The sequence below is a fragment of the Marmota marmota genome, unplaced genomic scaffold, assembly GCF_001458135.2.
Source record: "Marmota marmota marmota unplaced genomic scaffold, marMar, whole genome shotgun sequence".
Classification (NCBI taxonomy): Eukaryota; Metazoa; Chordata; class Mammalia; order Rodentia; family Sciuridae; genus Marmota; species Marmota marmota.
Window position 1 is genome coordinate 3,562,518 of NW_025999842.1, and position 20,721 is coordinate 3,583,238.

The 20,721-nt window shown below is 33.2% G+C and overlaps 1 protein-coding gene across 2 annotated transcripts in view; it reads left to right on the forward strand.

Annotated features, from left to right (window-relative positions):
- The window catches only part of Bckdhb (branched chain keto acid dehydrogenase E1 subunit beta), a 191,474-nt gene that overhangs the window by 132,470 nt on the left and 38,283 nt on the right, over positions 1-20,721 (forward strand). For both annotated transcript variants that reach the window (XM_015498944.2, XM_048801570.1), the window contains one exon: positions 2,297-2,383. In XM_015498944.2, the coding sequence (XP_015354430.1) occupies positions 2,297-2,383 (87 nt within the window). The remainder of the gene's footprint in view (positions 1-2,296; positions 2,384-20,721) is intronic.

Genomic DNA, 20,721 nt, shown 5'->3' on the forward strand with positions numbered 1-20,721 from the left:
TGGAGGATGGGAAAGGCAGCGGAGCACAACAGACACTAGGATGGCAATTTGTAAATCAATGGATGTGTAACTGATGTGATTCTGCAATCTGTGTATGGGGTGAAGGTGGGAGTTCATAACCCACTTGAATCAAAGTGTGGAATATGATATGTCAAGAAATTTGTAATGTTTTGAACAACCCACAATAAAAAATTTAAAAAAAAAAAATTTATACTTACTGAGAATACTTTTGATAACCTAAAAATACATAAAGTAAAAAGTGAAATGGCTCTTTTGCACTCATCTGCCACTATCATTCCTCAGTAGATACCATTTTGAATAATTTGGAATGAAATGTTGTAGATATTTATACATGTAGGCTCAGTATACATGTTGAAAAGATGTGTTTCTTAGTGTCTCCATTGTTGTGATTTTTTTTTTTACAAAAATGAGATTATGTTGTCCTGTAACTTCTCATTTTACCAGTTGACTTATTAATTAGGGGCATCTCTCCACATCCTCACTCTTTTTCATGACCACATAATACTCCACTGCTTTGATGTGTCTTGGTCTCCAGTCTCCTTAGCCATTTCCCTGCTGAAGGATACTCAGGTCCCAGATACCATCTATGTACTTATGTCATGTTGCATGAATCCCAAACTCAGGAAGCTGTTGTCCTGGGGCATCTATGCTTAGCTTCACTCTAGAGGCTGTGGGAAGTAGGCCATCTGTTCTGATTGCTTGTTGATGTTCAGGAGTCTTTCTAAATGTTGTCATTTGATCTCGGATTTGCCTGAGCTTAGGTAAAAAGGACCAGTTCATTGTGTGGGCTTTTAGGGTAAGAGCTGCATTTTTATAGAAGTTTTTTATTTCTACCTGCAAGAAATTTAAGATGTAACATTTTGATGGATGTTAGCCACGTCATCCTTTTATGTTGGCAGAGTTCTCAGTTTCAGAACTTTAATAAAGTTGATTGTCAAATCTGTTGTTTTAAAATTGATTAATCTTAAAAGCAGAACATCTTTCAGACAATGCTTTGAAGACACATTTTTTTTCTTGATGTGAAGTATTTCTTTCCAAGTCCGTATGTTAAGATTTAATTTGTGACTTTTGCAAATGGGATAATTATTCAGTCATAAAAAGCTAAATACCCATACTCCAAGGTTAGTATTTCATTGGACGTGGGGTGATATTCATTAAGGTGTTCATAAAATTTTATGCTCCTCAGTCACTATTTACTTAGTAGACACGGTAACTTATTTTTGTCATGGCTATTGGCCATATCTTGGGGTTTAACATCTGCTGGTTGAAACTGTTGCATATTCTAACTTCAAAACTATAATTGCCTAGAATGAATGAAATCTTTTATTTTAGACACACAGTTTTGCTTGGAAGATTTCATTTCACATTCACAAAATAATAGCAGTGATTTTTAAAAAGGTGATAACAAATTGTCTGAAGTCTAGAGATAAAATCACCACTTCTCTGTGGTAATATGGTAATTGTTCAGTGTATTTTAAGCAGTAACTTTCTGTTGGTGTTAATAGTTTCCCTCACAACACAGCTAGCATGCTGCTGGTGATATCATAGCTATACTTTTTGATTTATTATTGTACAGAGTATATCGTGCACAGTGTGAGTAACCACACTGAACAACTAAGAATATAACCTTATTTTTTGTGACCTTTTTTATGTTACATTGGAACTGTGGACTTTTTTCATGTTAATTGGAACTGTGGCCATTAAGCAGATTTTATTGCACGTTAATGAAGAGAGTCAAACCTTTTTACTTTTGTAGTAATTTCTTATTGCTGTTTTCATAAATATCTTATTAGACTTTTTCCTTTGCTCCAAGTTTTTTATGCTATTTTCGCGTTTTGCTTATCCATATAATATATCCCAACACTCTTGTTATTTATATGCAAATATATGCCACCACATATTCCTATTATTCTTAAGGTCATGTGAAGAAAAATAATTGATACTAAGATATGAAAACCTGGAATAGTTATTGTACTTATAACACAAAATATCCTATAATAGACATGTATTTTAAAGTGCATACTATATACATTTAAAAATCTCAATTTTTTTGTACTAGGATTATAAGCTATATTGAAAAATTTTTTAACAGTACAAAAATCTGAAGATTATCCAGTCAAAAGGGAGTTGTAACTTTAAATTAGAGACAAAATTGACTGACTGATTTTATATTATTTACTGAATTTAAATTTAATCTTGTTACTGAATTAAAACTACCATTATATATTTTAAATATGTATTTGCTTCAACATCAGGTTTTCCTTTTCTCTTTCAGTCTGTGATCAAAACAGGGCGGCTGCTAATCAGTCATGAGGCTCCCTTGACAGGCGGCTTTGCGTCAGAGATCAGCTCTACAGTTCAGGTAGTAACTTGTTGGCACTGATTTTAACATTTGTGCAGTGGTATGTGCTTTATTCCAGAAGGAAAGGAACTACTTATCATAGTATATAAAAACGTGCACTTTTTAGAAGTGTACATTTTTCATTCTTACTGTTCTGTACTTTAGTTAATGGTATAATTACATCTTATAGATTTAAATTTAAAAATAAAAAGGAGAAATCCTTTATGGGAAGAAGAAACTTTGAAATGAGTTTAATAATATTACATTTGCTGGGTTAATAAGTAAAGAAAAATCTTTTAAATTTCAAACCAATAATCCTCTTTTAATAAAGCTTAAGGTTGTTATGAAATGGGTTGATTGTGAAATTGATCTTAGATTTTCTTAGCCTTCACCTTCCAAAAGTGAATACACCAGAAATCAATAATTTAAATTTCAGTAAATAACTATGAAATAATTTATTAGTTTAATAATTAAATTGTTTTGTTATCAGCAATGCTTTAGAAATGGTTTAAAATTTATTCCTTTTTTAAATGTTCCCTTAACATATCAGAAAAAATACCCTATATACCTCTTTGAAGGATTTTTACTTAAAACTTTTATTCACATTTGTATCATAGATATGCATAACATAATTTAAAGGAGTTTTATTTTTCCTGATTTTTTAAACTAAAAACATTATTTTCAATGTGAAGTACATGCATTTTAAATTCAGAATTTCTTACAGCTTGTAAATATTTTACTTCTCTTTACTGGTTTTAACATGTTTTAATTTTTAAGATACAAGTAGAGAATTCCTTTAAGAGTGTGTGGATTAATAACTTGATATGAGATTATGGTAGTCAAATAATGGTAAGAATTTATTTGTAAGATTTTAACAATGATTTTTACCAGTAAAATATTTTAAGTGCTGATTATACAATTATATTTATTTTTAAATTAGATTAAGCAAATTTAAGCCTAAATGTTTCCAAAGCTAATTCAAAATTATCTACAATTGCATTCAATCAAAAAATTTTACTGTTACTTTTGTAGTATATAGAGTCACTGAAAAAATTAAGAAAAGCAAACGTTTGTGTATTGTAGATATGTGTTTTTCTGTTTATCTAATTAATATTATTGAAATGCCACAGGTAACTGGTATTTATGTATACTTTATTCATTGAGTAGCATTATATACTGAATTTGTAAAAAATGAGAGTTGCAAGAATGAAATCACTATAATACCAAGATGTTATTTCAAGCCAGAGGCAAAACTGGAAAAAGAAACGAGATTTTCTGACTCTTAGTTAAGATGTGGTGTATTGAACCATTTAAAATCATAATGATGGTTGCTAATAGAAACTTTGACCCCCCTGCTTGATTTTGGCCATTGACTGCTTATTGTTATATTTAAAGTTTCATTTGCATATAATTGTATAGGGAAAACCAGGAGGACACAGTTAGAATTAGAAATTATAACTTCTCTCGTGAAGTTTGCTTTCTCTAAGTATGCTTTTAAAATTTGATCTCCATAAATTATTGGTAGGCTGCCATAGACTATAATATATTTTTCAGACTGTAAAGGATTTGAATGATGATCTAATCTAGTGTCTCTTGGTTTTGAATAATATGTAGACTCATGTTTATGGAAAAATGTCTCTCAAGCCCCAAGAATATATCAGTGAATCCCTGTTTGAGAAACAGTGTATTGAGTTTAAACATAGTCAGCTAACACCAAAAATCATAAATAAAATATCAAAATTATATATTGAAACTAGTGACAATATTGGGGGTTGTCAGTGAGATTATCCAGAATATAACTGTATTTATACCATACAAAGATGCTATGTCACGGCATTTTGCAATCCTCTTAGACCCCCAAGAAATCCTCAGATGTCCACAGTCTGTAGTTGGAAAGATACTGATCTAAACTCGCCGTATTCCTTTTACAGATAAGTGTTTATCATCCAGAGTGCTTGTGACTTACCCGTTTTTATAAAGACAGGGAAGATCTGGAAGTAGTACAGGAATCCTGAGTGAACATTAAGTGTGTGCATATGCATTCTTTATTCAAAGTCCACTGTCCCCCAAGAGGAAGATAGAAATTTTGGATTCATTATAAAGTGCAGTACTTTCCATGGTAAAATTACTCAACCAGTGAACCAGAAAATGAATTAGGCAATACTGTAACATTTGTAGAGAGATCTGCATTTAATATTTTGGGTAATTAGAATTTTGATTTATTAATATGCGGATGAATTTGAAAATGTACACAGTTGTTTTTGTTTAATTCAGATTTTATTTGTACAAATAGAGTGTAGGAAATGAATTTTAATACATCTTAGTGAGCCTGATACGTGTGCCTTTTGTGACTTTTATTTGTTGATAAGGATAATTTAAAAAAAATAATCATTTGAAAAAATTTTAATTCTTTTTTAGTAATGTTTCTATATAATTTTGAGTGATCTGAATAGTGAAATCTACTTTTCAGTAATTGTTTAATGCACATACTCAACTATATGCAATGTACTATATGCAGCATCTTCTCCATGGCCTTGTTCTGTATTATAACACTTGTATCAAATTACCAGTGCCTAGGATTGTTTAAACTGAAGTCACTTAAGTGTGAGGTGCAGTTGCTGTCACCACTTGGAATGATGGATATTTCTGTATTTCTTTTGGTCATATATAACTGGTAAGATTAGAAAAGATAAAACAGGGCTAATATATTGAAAGCTAACTCTCTGAGATGGCAGGAAAAATGTACACAGAGAATGTGTATTGTTGTCTTGGAAAAGGAGCTTAAAATGATGGATGAGAATGATATATAAATTTGAGTATGGTGGATTAAAATGTTGAGATATTCTTATTATACCAATGAGTCTAAATTTTATGTGAACATGAGTAAAAAAGATTGTTTTTTTGTTTTGTTTTGCTCCACAGGCACTATTTTGTGAAAGAAATCTGATAGTTTTTCAAAAACCCCTGGTTAATCCTGCAAAGTTGCTCTTAAAATGACCTTTGAAAAGAACGATTATTAATGATAGAATTACTTTTTAAAAAATACATTAATGTTTGAGAATGCCTGAAAATCCAAAATATTGTTTCATTCGAAATTTAAGTCTCTGCCCACATTTAAAAAATATTTCAGGGAATGCAGCCCTACAGAGAATATCTATTTGAGTTTACAATTGGTATTTTTAGATAGAAAATTTACAAAGTGCTACCTAAAATTAAATATCAAAGGAACATTTTTTATAGTGTTATTTTGTTATTAGCGTTACTATTATAGATTATTTTTAGCAATACAGATAAAATATGAAAAGAATGAATATAAAATGTAGTCATAATTTATTTACATAACTCTTTAATTGACAGCAGATGGCTCTTCCATCAGACAAGGAGTGCTGTGTCCACATCTTAAGTTTCTTCATACTGTAGCTTCTTTTTCATATAGTTCTTTCTTTCTTTCTTTTTTAAAATATTTTTTAGTTGTAGATGTACACAATGCTTTTATTTTATTTATTTATTTTTATGTGGTGCTGAAGATCAAACCCAGTGCCTCACGTATGCTAGGCAATTGCTCTACCACTGAGCTACCACTCCAGCCCTAGTTTTTTTATTTTATTATTAAAAAAAATTGTTTATTTTATTATTAAAAAATTGTTAACTATCTTAGCATAAGTAAGGTAAACTCACAAAACCAACTAGACTTTATTGATAAGACAGAATTTTAAGTATATTTGTTAACAGTTTCTCTTCAACTTTGTCTCTCTATGGAAATGAATGCTTACGAAAATAAAAAACAGGGCAATTAATCTAAGACTGATTTCCATTTCTATTGGGCTTAGTCTGGGAGACAGAACAAGCTGAAGTCTGGTATATTTGGCCCCCCTCTGGGAAAGATTTCTTGGTCGGTCATCCAAAGCTTCACTGTCTCTTCCCATCTAATTTTACATTCCCATCTGTTCTCACTTTGGATTGAGGGAACTTTTTCCTTCTTTTCTTTCTTGTAACACATAGAGAAAGTTGAAGTCCTTCTTGAAGGTGTGCCTTGTGCACCCTGATTTGTGGAAAAGTGCAAAGACAACAATGTGTAGGTAATTCACTTACCTTGTCATTGTGTAGGTCGAGCCAAGTTTTCTTTATTTCAGATAATTACGTAAATTAATTTTATGTGATGCTTGTCTTCCTCAGCTTTATGCAACCACAGAGTTTTTTAAAAAATGTCTTTCCTGTACAAAGGAAGCATCAACCTCATTAATTTTAATATTCCCTCAAACTAATTTATATTATATATTCTAGAATGCAGTGTTCAACACAGGCATTATTTATTTAAATGCTAAGACCAAATAATCTGTAGTATTTTTTGCAGCTTTAAGTAGCCTAATTTCTTTAGGCATTGAAGAAACCAACCTTTATTATTAATTTTTGATGCATTCCTGTAATGATAAAATAAGCTTGACTCTGATAATAATCGTGTGATAATAAAAAATAGCTTATTTATTTTTCTTCTGGATTCAGTTCTTAATAAGAGTGCCAAAGATTTTAGGGATTGTGGTTGGCTTAAAGGTTTGCCTTTTTTTAAACACATGGAAGCAATAAGTCTGCAATAAAGAGTCCAGTTGGAGAGGATGGTAAGTTTCCATACCATTGTTTTATCCTTTCTGTGCGGTCTCTTTTCTGAGAATAAGGATTCAAAAATTGTGCATACCAACATATATTTCTTAAGGTAATCAGATTCTGATAGCTTGAAGGGATTTTTATTGGTCCTACATGAATCATTACATAAAAGGAAAGTTTCATAACTTTCAATGAAAGGAATTTTGCTTTTCTCACTGTTCATGTTAGAAATTTTTATTCAAAGGAATTTTTTTTTCTTATAAACTTATTACTACCAAATGTATAGGTACTGTACTTAAATACATCAATTTGAAGAAGAGGAGAAAAGGTCCTAAACGGTCTGGAGTCTTTACCATTGTGAAAACATTTAAGATCACTGTGTTGATAAATGAAGAGTTTGGAGAGCAAACTGGGGGAATAGCAGTAATTTGATGAAAATTTTACTGCAACTGTGTGCTCTTAATTAAAAAAAAAATTAGCAGTGATGAAAACATTTTCCAACAGCCGCAGATAAAACAATCAGGAGAAGTAAACTTCTGTGCTAAAAGGTGGAGCCAGAGCATCAGGAAAGCAGAGAAACTGTGTTCAGATGCAGGAGGGCCTTTTTAAAATGTGGTTTTGCCCTGCAGCTTGTTGAGTATTCTGTGAACAGCTTCTGTGGCCACCGATAGGAACCAGTCTAGATCCCTCTAGGCATGTGTTGTGGATGGGGCTACTTCACGACTGTTTGTCATTAAACCTGTGGTCTACTCTTGGTTTTCCTCTCTTTCCTGATCTCCTTCTTGAGTCTTTTGTCTTTACTTGTTAGTGTAAGAGGGACCAAGTTTCTACCACAAGCCTCTCCATGTCCCCATTCTTTTCTGGGCAGTCTCAGCCATTTGCTTGGGCCATTCTTTCTTCCTATTTGAAACTTTCCAGTTTAATCTGCTGTTGAGCTTTAGATTGAAAATTCTAATTTCTTGCTAATTTTGGTGGTATTAAAAAAATTGTATATTTTTAAAAAAGATTTATTTGGAAGGATTTAATCAGGAAACAGTGTATTTGTCAAGTTTTGGAACTCAGCTTGCGACAAAATGATATATTTCTCTGTAGCTCTTTCTGGACCTTTTTAACTATCTCTTTACTGCTCTTGTCTCCATCCTCTTACCTCTCATTACATTTCTATCCATTTAAAAAAAAAAAAAAACACACATAAAAAATTGTCCTCTTTGAAATCTTCCAGTGGATCTTCTCTGACTACAGCAACAGGACCTTTGTGGCAGCGTCCAAGATCCTGATCAACTCAAACCAATGTTTCCAGTGTTATTTCTTACATCCTCTTATGATTCCAATGTGCTGATCACACTGGCCAACTGGCTATTTCCTGAATGATAATTCATTCTTATGACCATCCCTTTTGAGTACTTTGGGCACAGCCTTGATATTGGCATCAAACTAAGAAATGGAGTTATTATTTTAGACACTTAGAATTTATTAGAAAAAAATAAATAATAAACAGATAATTGTAGTATGGAACATTCTAGGACACAGAATTTAGAGGACTGTAGGATTATAAAATAATCAATTGACTAACCCAATTGCAACAGCTAAGTTAACTCTAAGGCATTTTTTTAATTTAAAATTTTATTTCTAATAAATAATATAGACATTTATGGGGTACAGTGTGAACGTTTTGACATATATATAGTAGAATGATGATATCCAGCTAACATATTTATCATCTCACATACTTATCTTTTTTGTAGTGCTATTATTTAAAATCCATTTTTTAAAAATAACTACTTTTTTCTCCCTTTCTCTTCTTCTCTTTTTGCGGTACTGAGGATTAAACCCATGTACTCATGCATGCTAAGCAAGCATTCTACGCTGAGCAAAATCCCTCGACCCCTAAGTTTACTCTTGGAGGATGAATCTGACCCTGAGAGTGAAGAAAGATGGGTGGGTATTTTAAGTAGAGGGAATAATATGAGTCAGGGGGCTCATGAAGTATTTGCTTTTCCAGTGTTCACCCTGGTTTTAGAATAGTTGAAGAATAGCATGCATGGCTGTAGCATGGGGTAAGAATTGAGAAGTAGGTAAGAATTAGATTCTGAAGAATCTTAAATGTAATGTTAAAGAATTTGTTTTATTTGGTGGAAATAGTGATGACTGAGTAGAACCAGCTCCCGTGGATATAAATTCCAATTTTTTTCAAAATATACTTTACAGGGTTGGGGTTGTGGCTCAGAAGTAGAGCACTCGCCTACCATGCATGAGGCACTGGGTTTGATCCTCAGTACCACGTACAAATAAAATAAAGATATTGTGTCCACCTATAACTAAAACATAGATAATTAAAAAACATACTTTACAGAGTTCCTGACAAAAAGGAAGTAGTAAGAACTCGAAAAATAATGGTCATAGTTATTATCCTTACTTAAAGCAAAGGTATATAATTAAAGGACTTTAAGCAGGACATGTGTAAAGATGGATTTACAAATTTGGAAAACTCTTTGGCAGTTGCGTTGAGGATTCATTGGGGAAGGAAGCAATGGAGAGTCATCAAAAAGCTATCTGAGTAATCTAGACTTTATAACCAAGGACATAGGAGTAGGGTTGGCAAGAAAGATGAATTTTAGAGAGCAGGAAAGAGAATCCGAAGGAAAGATTGTTGTTGACTGATTAGATGGGAATGGGCCAGAAACTGAAGGAGGATGGTGGATGGGCAGATGGGAGTCAAGAATAAGGCACACCTTGGTTCCTTGGTTGAATGCTCTCTCTTTCTTTTTTCTCCTGTATTGGGGATTGAACCCAGGGTACCATGTATGCTAGGCAAGCACTCTCCGCTGAAATACTTCACTAGCCCTTTTATTTTGAGGCAGGGTCTCACTGAGTTGTTGAGGCTCCTGTGACTTGTGATCCTCCTGCCTCCACTTCCTGAGTACCTGGGATTATAGTAAGCGTGTGCCACAGAACCTCGCTGGATGGTTTCTTAATGGCAGTGTGGTTTCACCGAAATGGTAAATATCAGTGAAAAAAAGGTTTAAGCCTATCTATGAAACTGTAGAATTTGATATATGGATGAAAACCCATCACTGAAGCTCAGTAGAGCCTCTAAAGTATAAGAAACGATTAAGGATTTATTATTTCCTGGTGATGAGTGAGTATAGATGTGATTATGCAGAAAGAAGAGAGTTTCTGAAGAAGTAGTATATTAACATTTAAGAGAGAGAAAAAAAAAGGAAGAAGAAGAAGAAGAACCATGAAAGAGGATAAGATGGAAGGAACCGGGAGATGCCATTACAAAAGAGAAACGGGAACAATTTCACCATGGAGTACCTAGTCAAAGGTGTTACATGCTTCCAGAGTTTGTCTCCTAAGGACTGATAGTTGTACCTTGAATGTACAACTCGAAGACATTGGTAACTGATGAAAACAGAGGAGTAAGTAAAGGCTTGAAGTCTATAGTAGTCTATAGACTACTCTTTTAACTTGACTTTTAAGGAAAGGAGAGAAATAAAGTACAGTCACTTCCCTTACCTATGGTTTCACTTTCCATAGTTTGTTACCATTGCTAACTACAGCCTGAAAATATTAAGTGGAAAATTCCAGAAGGAAACAATTCATAACGTTTATAGTGCAGGCCATTCTGAATAGCGTGATGAAATCTGTCCTGGGCTGTGAATCAAACCTTTGTCCTATGTACCTACCTATACTGTACATGCTATTTATCCATTTGTTAGTCAGTAGCCCTCTCTGTTATCAAATCAACTGTCCTTAGCCCTCTCTGTTATCAATCAAGCCACCTCTCCTGGTATCATAGTGCTTATATTTAATTAAGCCTTATTTTTACATAATAATGGACGCGAAGCTTTAGATTATTGATATTGGGAATTTTATTAGATATTTGATATTAGAATTCTTTTGTTTTATCATTTTTTAAATTTTGTGGTTTTTTTTAAAATTTTTTATTTATATATGACAGCAGAATGTATTACAGTTCTTATTACACATATAGAGCACAATTTTTTCATATCTATGGTTGTATACACAGTATATTCACACCAATTCATGTCTTCATACATGTACTTTGGATAATAATGATCATCACATTCCACCATCATTTAAAACTCCATGCCCCCTCCCTTCCCCTGCAACCCCTCACCCCTATTTGTTTTATTATTATTGTCTTCAGTCTCTTATTGTGCAAAACTTTTAAGTAATTTATAATTCATCGATTTATTTTAAGTACATATACGTAGGAAAAAACAGTACTGGGAATTGAACCCAGGGCTTCCTGCATGCTAGGCAAGTGCTCTACCAATGGTCCACACCTCCAGGCTTTGATACTATTTGTGGTTTTAGGCATCTACTGGAGATTTAGAACATATTCTTGCAGATCAGGAGGGTCTACTGTAGTTGGAAATAGGCTCAACCTCTTAATGCAGTTTTCTCAGTGAAGAATGCCAGTCTCAATTTGAAGCACTCCCTGGAAACCTCCTAAGCTTCTTTTTCTCATCAGCTCTTCTTGCCCAGCCACTAGGAGGACTTTCAGTCTCTCTCAAATCTGCCCCCGTTTTCCCATTTCTCTAATAAACTCTAAATGAGCTTTAAAAAAGAAAGGAAAGCCACAAAACCTAAAAGAAAAATGTAGACAATAAAATATATTAGGATGGGTAAGAAGTATTTCAGCAAAATATTTAAAAGTAGTAGGTTTAATCATATTGTCACAGGTCAATATATTTGTATAAAATTAAAACATTTCATATGGCAAAAAAAAAATAACACAATTAGAAGGAGAGTGACAACTGGGAACGTGTTAGAACACATGGCAGAACATAGCATGTGTACTCTATTAAGTGTTCTTAAATGTCATTAAGGAAATTAATAGAGTTTCTATTTAAAGTCAGAGACTTGGGCCTGAGTAATCTGTCTGCAAGCCGCAGGCGAATGGCAGCCTGGAATTACCTGTTCTATGGCTGAATGAGCTGCGGTCCGTCGAAAACAGGGATGCCCGCCCGCGCCTGCAAGGTAGGCAGACCGCCGCCCGACCCTGCAAGGGAGACTTTTCAACTATACAAGAGCAATATAAATATATAGGGGGGAAAAAATTTTCAAAAACACAACAGTTTCACCAAGCAGAAAGAAACGCAAGCAGTATGAAAAGACAAGGAAAGAAAGGACCACAAGCAATGCAGGTCAACTCAACTTTAGAAGAGGTAACAGCTGCAGCAGATGGAATGTCAGATAAAGAATTCAGGATATACATGCTTCAGATGATCTGGAGTATCAAGGAAGACATTAAACAGCAAAATCAGACAATGAAAGATCACTTCGACAATGAATTACGCAAACAAATCCAGGAAGCAAAGGATCAACTATACAGGGAGATAGAGGTTATAAAAAACAAACAAACAGAAATCCTAGAAATGCAGGAAGCAATAAACCAACTTAAAAACTCAATGGAGAATACTACCAGCAGAGTAGAACACTTAGAAGATAGAACATCAGACAATGAAGACAAAGTATTTCAACTGGAAAAGAACATAGACAGCTCAGCAAGACTGTTAAGAAACCATGAGCAGAACATCCAAGAAATATGGGATAACATTAAGAGACCAAACTTAAGAGTCATTGGGATACAGGAAGGTACAGAGCTCCAAACCAAAGGAATGAGCAATCTATTCAATGAAATAATACCAGAAAACTTCCCAGACTTGAAGAATGAGACAGAATCCCAAATCCTAGAAGCCTACAGGACGCCGAATGTGCAAAATCATAAGAGATCCACACCTAGACACATTATAATGAAGATGCCCAACATAAAGTCAGAGACTTACATATGGGTAAAATGAGATATCAGCATCATTTCCTAACCATGACAGTGACACCCTTTAAAAACGATTTATATTTTGTGCTGAGATGGTACAGGGTGAATGTAGAAATTGATTCACCTGTCCAGGGAAGTGGATTTGGAATGTATATTAAGACTTTTCAAAGTGTATAGACCTTGACTCAGTAATTATAGCAATTCTCACTTAGGAGTTACACACAAAAATGTGAATTCCTTGTGTGCTGTTTATTTGATGGAGGAATATTGAGAACTACATATTCAGGACAATAACAGGATATGTTTGTAAGTTATGGCTTAGCTATACAGTGAGTGTTAGGGATTTATTAAAATCATTAAAAGAGTAGTTGACAACATTTTCACATTTGCATGGCTATAATATTAATTGATATAGACATACATCTAGGCATACAGAAACTTAGAGTAAGAAAATACTTTTTTTTCGTTTGTGTTTTCTTCTTAGTTATTTTCTCATTTCCCATGTACATAAATCACTTTTATAATAATTAACAGCTTTATTGTAATTAGATGTTTTTAACCACATGACATGGTTAGCCTTTTAATTCTTGCTTGTTGTTTTCAATTTAAAAAGCCCATTGTGCTCATAAAGGTGATTTTTAAAAGATTCGATTTTAATTTATCCTGACGTGATTAATCATGTGCATTTGAGTTGTGAGAACTGCCATTTATGGTGATGATGGTTATTCAGAATTGTGATGTGAGATTGTTGTAAAACCAATGAAGACCCAATGCATAGATTTAGTTCTTCTGCAGGTTAATGTCCTTCACATTGCACGACACGTATTTGATTCATTGCTTTTATTATAAAAAAGTGAAAGTTGCATTGTATTGGGATATTTAGATTATTTATTATTATTATTATATTATATTATTATATATTTACCAATGAAGTTTCATAGACAATTTATAAAATAGGATCTCTGAAGAAAAGCATTCCTTTTTTTGTTGTTATTTTAAAAAGTTACAGCAGTTTCTATGATTTGAAACCATTACATGGTATTTTAGTACTTGAAGAGTTGTAGTTTTCATTTGGTACTATGATCCTTGAAAATCTGGTTGTATCCCCAAAGAAAACTATAGTTGATTTAAAATATTTTATTTCCTTATTTGGTGTGAAACAAATACTTGTATTTTAAAATATATATCCCTGTTTTAAAAAATTTTAAACTACAATGCCAGGTAGAGTGGCACATGCCTGTAATCCCAGTGACTTGGGAGTCTGAGGCAGGAGGACTGCAAGTTCAAGGCCAGCCTCAGCAATTTAGTGAGGTTCTATACAACTTAGGGAGATACTATCTCTAAACAAAAAATAAAAAGACTGAGGATGTAGCTCAGTGGTAAAGCACACCTGGGTTAAATCTCTAGCAACAAACCAAACTAAACAAAGCTACTATAAGGTTAGTTTAAATTTTGTAAATGAGAGCAGAGAATATGTCTGTGAACAACTGGCCAACCCTCTTGACCATCTTGCACAACATTTTAGGCAAAAGCAAAGCATAATAAATTTTCCAGGAAATGTCAGGCATATTTTATCAACGTTGTATTAACAATCAGCAACAGGCTGGGTCTGCCTCCTGAAGATACAATTAAATTTCTCAGTTAATTTGTCATGCCTTTTGGTAGGCAGTTATATTTGTGATGTTGAAAGCTCATTTTATTATGGTAATTTAGAATCATTAAACTTATAGATCAGATGAGTTTATGTTTTATTGTAAAGTCCATCATCGATTTCATGAATGAGTTCACACTCACTGAAACATGGTTAAGTTTAAAACAAACATTAAAAGAGATTAAATACTGCTAGTGAATTTTCTGCCCAATTTGAATTTAAACACTTGTGAAAATTAAGACAAGTAAAAATCAGTACTTATTGCAAAATATAAACAGCTGGCAAATGAAAGCTATAAGCAGAAGTCATCTAGTTTATAATTGTTTTGATTTTTCAGATCTATCAATATTAATGTAAATGTTCAAGATGTCATTTTAATTTGCAGAAATGTGTGAAATTTTACATTTGATTGAGGAGTGTTGAATGTTTGGTTATTTTCTTTCAAGTGAAAGAAGAAATTTTATTTTTACTTCTTGATCCATTTGAAGAGTCATGATTTTCTGATTTAATCCTTCAGAGGACTAATTAATATTTACTATTTCAGATAGTTTTTTATTCTAGATGGCACAAAGAATCTAATTTGTCTTTACTGAAATTATGAGCTGAAAATGGTATGATTCAGGGCGATTTTTAAAAAAGGTCCAAATATTTATGTTCTAAAGTATGCTTTGGGTGACTAACACTTCAAAATCCACATTTGTATCATCCGCAATTGTAGTCATGCCATTAGTTTTTTTAAAAGCCCTGATTATTTTCTGTCTTTTGATGAAATTAGTTTGCTCTCTTAATAGCTATAGTTCTGCATTTTCTTTTTCAGATCAATTTTAAAATCCCAGCTTCAAATAGTGATAGTATAAAGCACTCAGGTGCCTGTATTGTTGAGCGTAGAGGATTAGTCACAGGTTATCTCAAGTTTTCCCCGAGATGGCTAGTACTTGTGAATGTGCTATCACCATTTCTCTCCTTTGTTCTGCTAGACTTCATTTCTAATATCAGTAGTTAACTCTATATTAGCAGTTAAAGGAATTGAAGCATGGCATTACCTTATACTAAATTTATGCTATACACTGATTTCTACCTACACGTGCATAGCAGACCAACTTGAATATATTTTGTGAATCATATTCCAACGTCACATAATCCTATACATTTATTAAAACCAGCTTTATATGGCAGTTCCAGAAACAGTTCAGGCACATTAAAATAGTGAAGTACTGCATAAATGTTGATAAAGCAGTCTTCTAATGTGATGAAAAGTTGAGTTGTATGGTCAGCTAGTAATTTACTTAGTAAATTATTTATTCATTGCCGTAAGAGTAACCTACTTTACAGAAATAGGACACTGACTAACCTATGTTCAACAATGAGACATGAACTAATTTCAGATACTTTTGCCACCCAGAGAACTATGATGCTTTCTCCTTTCTTTCCTCTGCCCTGCCCGCCTTCTTGCCCCCTGAACCCTTCTTCCCTTTCCCTTCCTGGCAATTGTCTCCTTGCTAGCCTCAGCAAACATGTGGATCTTTGCAGGAAAACTGTAATTCTACTCTTACCATGGAGAGAGTGAGCATAATTTGGGGTAGTTTGCACTTATGAAATCTCTCTCAATCCTGGCAAGCAAGAACTAGAAGTGCTTTGTGATCGTGGATACAAGTTAAGGGTTGAGTTTGTTTACAGGAAAATCTTCCCCCTAGTAGTTGACCAAAGATAATCCTTATTTTTTGAAAGTTCTGAACATTTGTAATACTTTTGAAAACTGATCTTAAACTCAGTCTTCTATTATATGAGTGGTGTGGATGTGTGTGTGTGTGTGTGTAGCAAGGGAGGTTGTTCTTCCTACATTGCCTTTTCATCCTAAAAAATATATGAATTAACTTTTTAACTGATGATTTTCAAAATGGTGCAATTGAATGGGTTTGACATGAAACATGGGACATAAGACATGGTGATGCTATTAATTTCCTCCAAGGTTCTCATAGTTAACAGTAGGCTTACTGATACTTTTATAGGTCAATTCACTAAAATTAAAATTGGCAGGAGGTAGGGGTCAGTTCAATACATAATTAAAAAGACATTCTTAAAATTGGAAATAAGGGGAAAATTAGATAGGGATCCATAAAGCATTTTAAAATAATTTCTCCTAAGACTAAGCTAAATGTTAACTCTTTTTCCTTTGGAACAGATATCCTCAATAAATGAAAAGTGGGGGAAAGGTCTCATTTTGAAATGTTCTTTATGCTATATGAAGAAATATATGCTAAGTACTTATAAATTCGTTTTGAATGACGTTTTTTTTTTGTTTTACTTCTTATGACTTGAAATTGGGACAAAATATTTGTTCATTAATAGGAAACATTAGTAAATTATTGAAAACAACAGTATCTGTAACATCATGATTGTGCTACCTCTATTAAAAAGCTTCTTTTATAATTAAGATTTAGCTTTCTATTGTCTGTTAATGAATTTATTTTTCCTCAGGGACAAACTGAGAAGACAGAATTCTGTGTTGTGCACATGTGTGTGTCCCTTGAGTTAGTGGGAGAGGATAACTGGGCTGATTAAGTGATTGCTAGTTTGTCTAAAGTCTTTTGCTTCCAACCATGAAACCAGCAGTCTCTCTACCATCTGTAGGATTTTAAAATTGATAAATGCTTCATAGATGAAACCTAAAGTTCTTTGTTATTAATGAAGGTTTTCATTAGTAAAAGATTACTTTCTGGCATCATAGAAGTAAGTGGCATATGATCTTCTATATTCATTTTGTGTGTGATAAATACAAGCATGTTAAGTGTGATGTAATTGTATTTGCATTTGTTTTCATGAGCCTTTAGTCATCTGTATGTCAAAAAGAGCTCACATCTATATTGTGGTACATTTATCTAAAGAAGAAACCTTTGGAAATATACGGTAAGTGACCGTATTGTTTCAGCTTCCACATCACTCTAAGGAGAGATGAACTGAAATTGAACCCACCTCTTTTGGTCCAGTAGTTAAAAATGTTTCCATTTCCACCAAGCTCCTAAATTCTATTGCCTGAATAGGAAGCTTGTCATAGACACTGAGAAGACCTGAAATAATAGTGAATAGTGATGACCATTTTTTATTTTCTGAAATGAGACAGCTGGCATAAAACTGGGACTGTTCCATGTAAGTTTGTATGTATAATCACCTACCTATGCTATGTAGAATATGTTACTCACTACATTGTGCCATTAAATTTTAAGTAAAGAATTTGTGATAATGGAGTTAGGATTGGATAAAAGTATCTATAAATCAAATCTAAGTCTCTTAATGTCCAAGAACTTAAAAAAAATCAAGAATACAAATGCTGTTCCTATCTCACCAGTTATTATTATTTTTTTAATGCTGTGTCAAAGAATTTAAGTGTTATTGCTAGTGGTTACTGCTTCTTCTTCATGTGTGTCATGTATTTTTAGTTGGTGACAAATGACTTGGAAACCATTGAATGACTTGCCATTTGTTATGTTGAAGTTAAGTAATTCTTAGTAGTTTCAGAACATCAACAATTTCTAAATGTAATTAAAGTAAAATATATTATTCTTTTGAATTAGGTGTTCAGTGGTTAGTATTGTGCACAAAATGAAGGTAAAAATATAATCATATGACTTAATATGCCTTTTACTTTTTAGCTGCTTTTCAATCAGTGAGTAAAACCATGACCCTTTCTGAGTTTTGTGTGTGTGTTTTTTTGTTTTGTTTTGTTTTGTTTTGTTTTGATGTGGTGTTGGGGATTGAACCCAGGGCCTTGTGCGTGCAAGCAAGCACTGTACCAGCTGAGCTATATCCCCAGTCCTATGACCCTTTCCATTTTTATGTTTGGTTTTTAAAAATAATTGCTAGATTACATCATTCTCTAATAGAAAGTTAAGGATCCGGGGAGAATCATTAACCATTTCAGTCATGTTTACTCTTTCTGTAAACTTCATTGAATTTTATTAAATCATATTATTAAGGGCCTGAAATTATTCTATAATAAGTTATTTATGTTTCTAAAAAACGCCTTGATGAGAATAACCCAGTTGGCAAGATTAAGATCTCAGGGAAAATAGTGACTTAGGAACAAATAAATATGGTGTTAAATACACTTTAAATATGTATTTTAAACAAGGCAAAAGAAAACACTGCTTTTATAAGAAAAGAAAGGAGCATGATGGGGTTTGCATGCTGCAGAGGTGCCCCTCCCTCAAGTGATCTTCACTTCATAAAATAACTGCTACAGCTCCACTCACCCAAGGCAGAGCCTCCCAAAAGTACTGTGTTACACATACTGTACTTTATCTTAAGGTTTTTAAACCAACTTTTATTATATTACAAGTTATTTTAATTTTACTTTTCCCCCCTTAAATACATGTGAAATTGCCTCGACTTTTCACAAATTACTCTGGGGCTTAAGGGAATGAGTTTCATTGCCTAGTCTTTGTTTATGTATGGAGTGGCTGAAGTAGCACACCACTGGGAAGCTTATGGTAGGGGTAGAGTTATAGAGAGCATTAGTGGTTAAGTGTCCTGTTTTAAGGGTCAGAACATATCTGTGTATATAAATAGATCTCACACAGAGAACAAATGCAATAAATCTGTTCTTATTCCTTGAATGAATGTAACTATGTTTCCCCACCCCCTCAGGGCAGGGGATTGAATCCAGCACTCTGCACGTTCTAAGCAAGTGCTCTAGCACTGAGGTACTTCCTCAGCCAATAATTGTGATTAAAAAAAAATTAAATATGAGTCAAGAAACAAATACTTCTGACCATAGCTTCAGGATATTTTTATAGAGCATATAAAAATGTGAAATTGATCTAGGTAAGACAAAAATGCCCTAGATAAGTGTCTTAAGTTGCATATGGTGTAGTGTTACTTTTCATGTCTTTCATAATACTATATTTCAAATAACACTAGACCTTGTACTGTGAATATAGCTGATTCTATCAAAATGAACTATGAAAAATCATTTCACTTTTAGTTTAATAGATAAATGCTGCAGTTGATGATGTTCTATGTAAATTTTTCTATAATTTTAACCCTTAGCCCAGCATTCACTGAAGAAAAAAATCAATATACAATTAACTTTTTCTTTTTAATTATTCCACACTGGCTTTTCATCTCTTTCAAATTTAAATAAATGCTGAAGAGAGAGGTTGGTTCCAATTACACTATATTGATATGGTTGCCAGTGTCAAGTTGTAATTGATGTGACAGGAGAGGTAGGAAAGACAGAGATGTAAAATCTAAGTCAAAGCTAGACTGTGATATGAACTTTATGCAGGCAGCAGCACTACAAATGATGGCTTCCGTCTCTTCAGAACAATGGAGGTCAGAGGCAATAGAACTTCTTTTAAAAGACTGGAAAAGTAGAAAGCCAGAGACAATAAAAAAATGTAGAAAGAGTAAGAAATTTTCATATAAGCATCAGCAAGGGGGTGGGGGAGGAGAGAGAGAGAGAGAGAGAGAGAGAGAGAGAGAGAGAGAGAGAATACCCTGCTATTTAGATCTGCACTCAAAAAATACTGGAAGGGAGCTCTTTTTGCTAAAAGAAAGTGGGACCGGATGGCAATTCAGGTCTGCTACATAAAACTGCAGAACATGTGTTCTTTTCAGATACACACAAAATTCTCAGTTATATGTGAGGTCATTAACATTTTGATAAAATTTAAATTTTATCCAAATTTAAATTTGAAATCTTGTGTTGGTATGCTGTGTCACTCAAATGAAATTACATTAATATTAATAAAAATCAGCTAGGAAATATTCACACATCCAAAAATTAAAAGCATACCTTTAAACAATGATAGCTCATAGAAGAAATCACAAAACATAGTTATTAAATATTATAAATTGAATGGTCATGAAAACACAACGTAAAATATGTAAACAGCTAAAGCAGTAATTAGAGGAATATGCTTAACTATAAAATACTCATATTAGTAAAAAGAAAAAAGGCTTAAAACAGTGATCAAAATTTCTGTCTTAATGTAGGAAAAGAAGAGCAAAGTATATCTGTCATAAGAAAGGAAATAATAATAATAATAATAAGAAGAAGAAGAAGAAGAAGAAGAAGAGTGGGCATCAGTACAATGGAGACAACAGAAATTTTTCACAAAATTGAAGAAGATTGATTCTTAGATTATTAAAATTGATAATTCCCTAGCAACAATGATCAGGGAAAGGAAAGGAAAAACAAAAAATGACAGTGTTGGGAGTTAAAATTGATACAAGGGAATACTATGAATACTTTGTACTGGGCGTTCCTCTGCCTGAGTGCTCTACCAGAGATGGTCA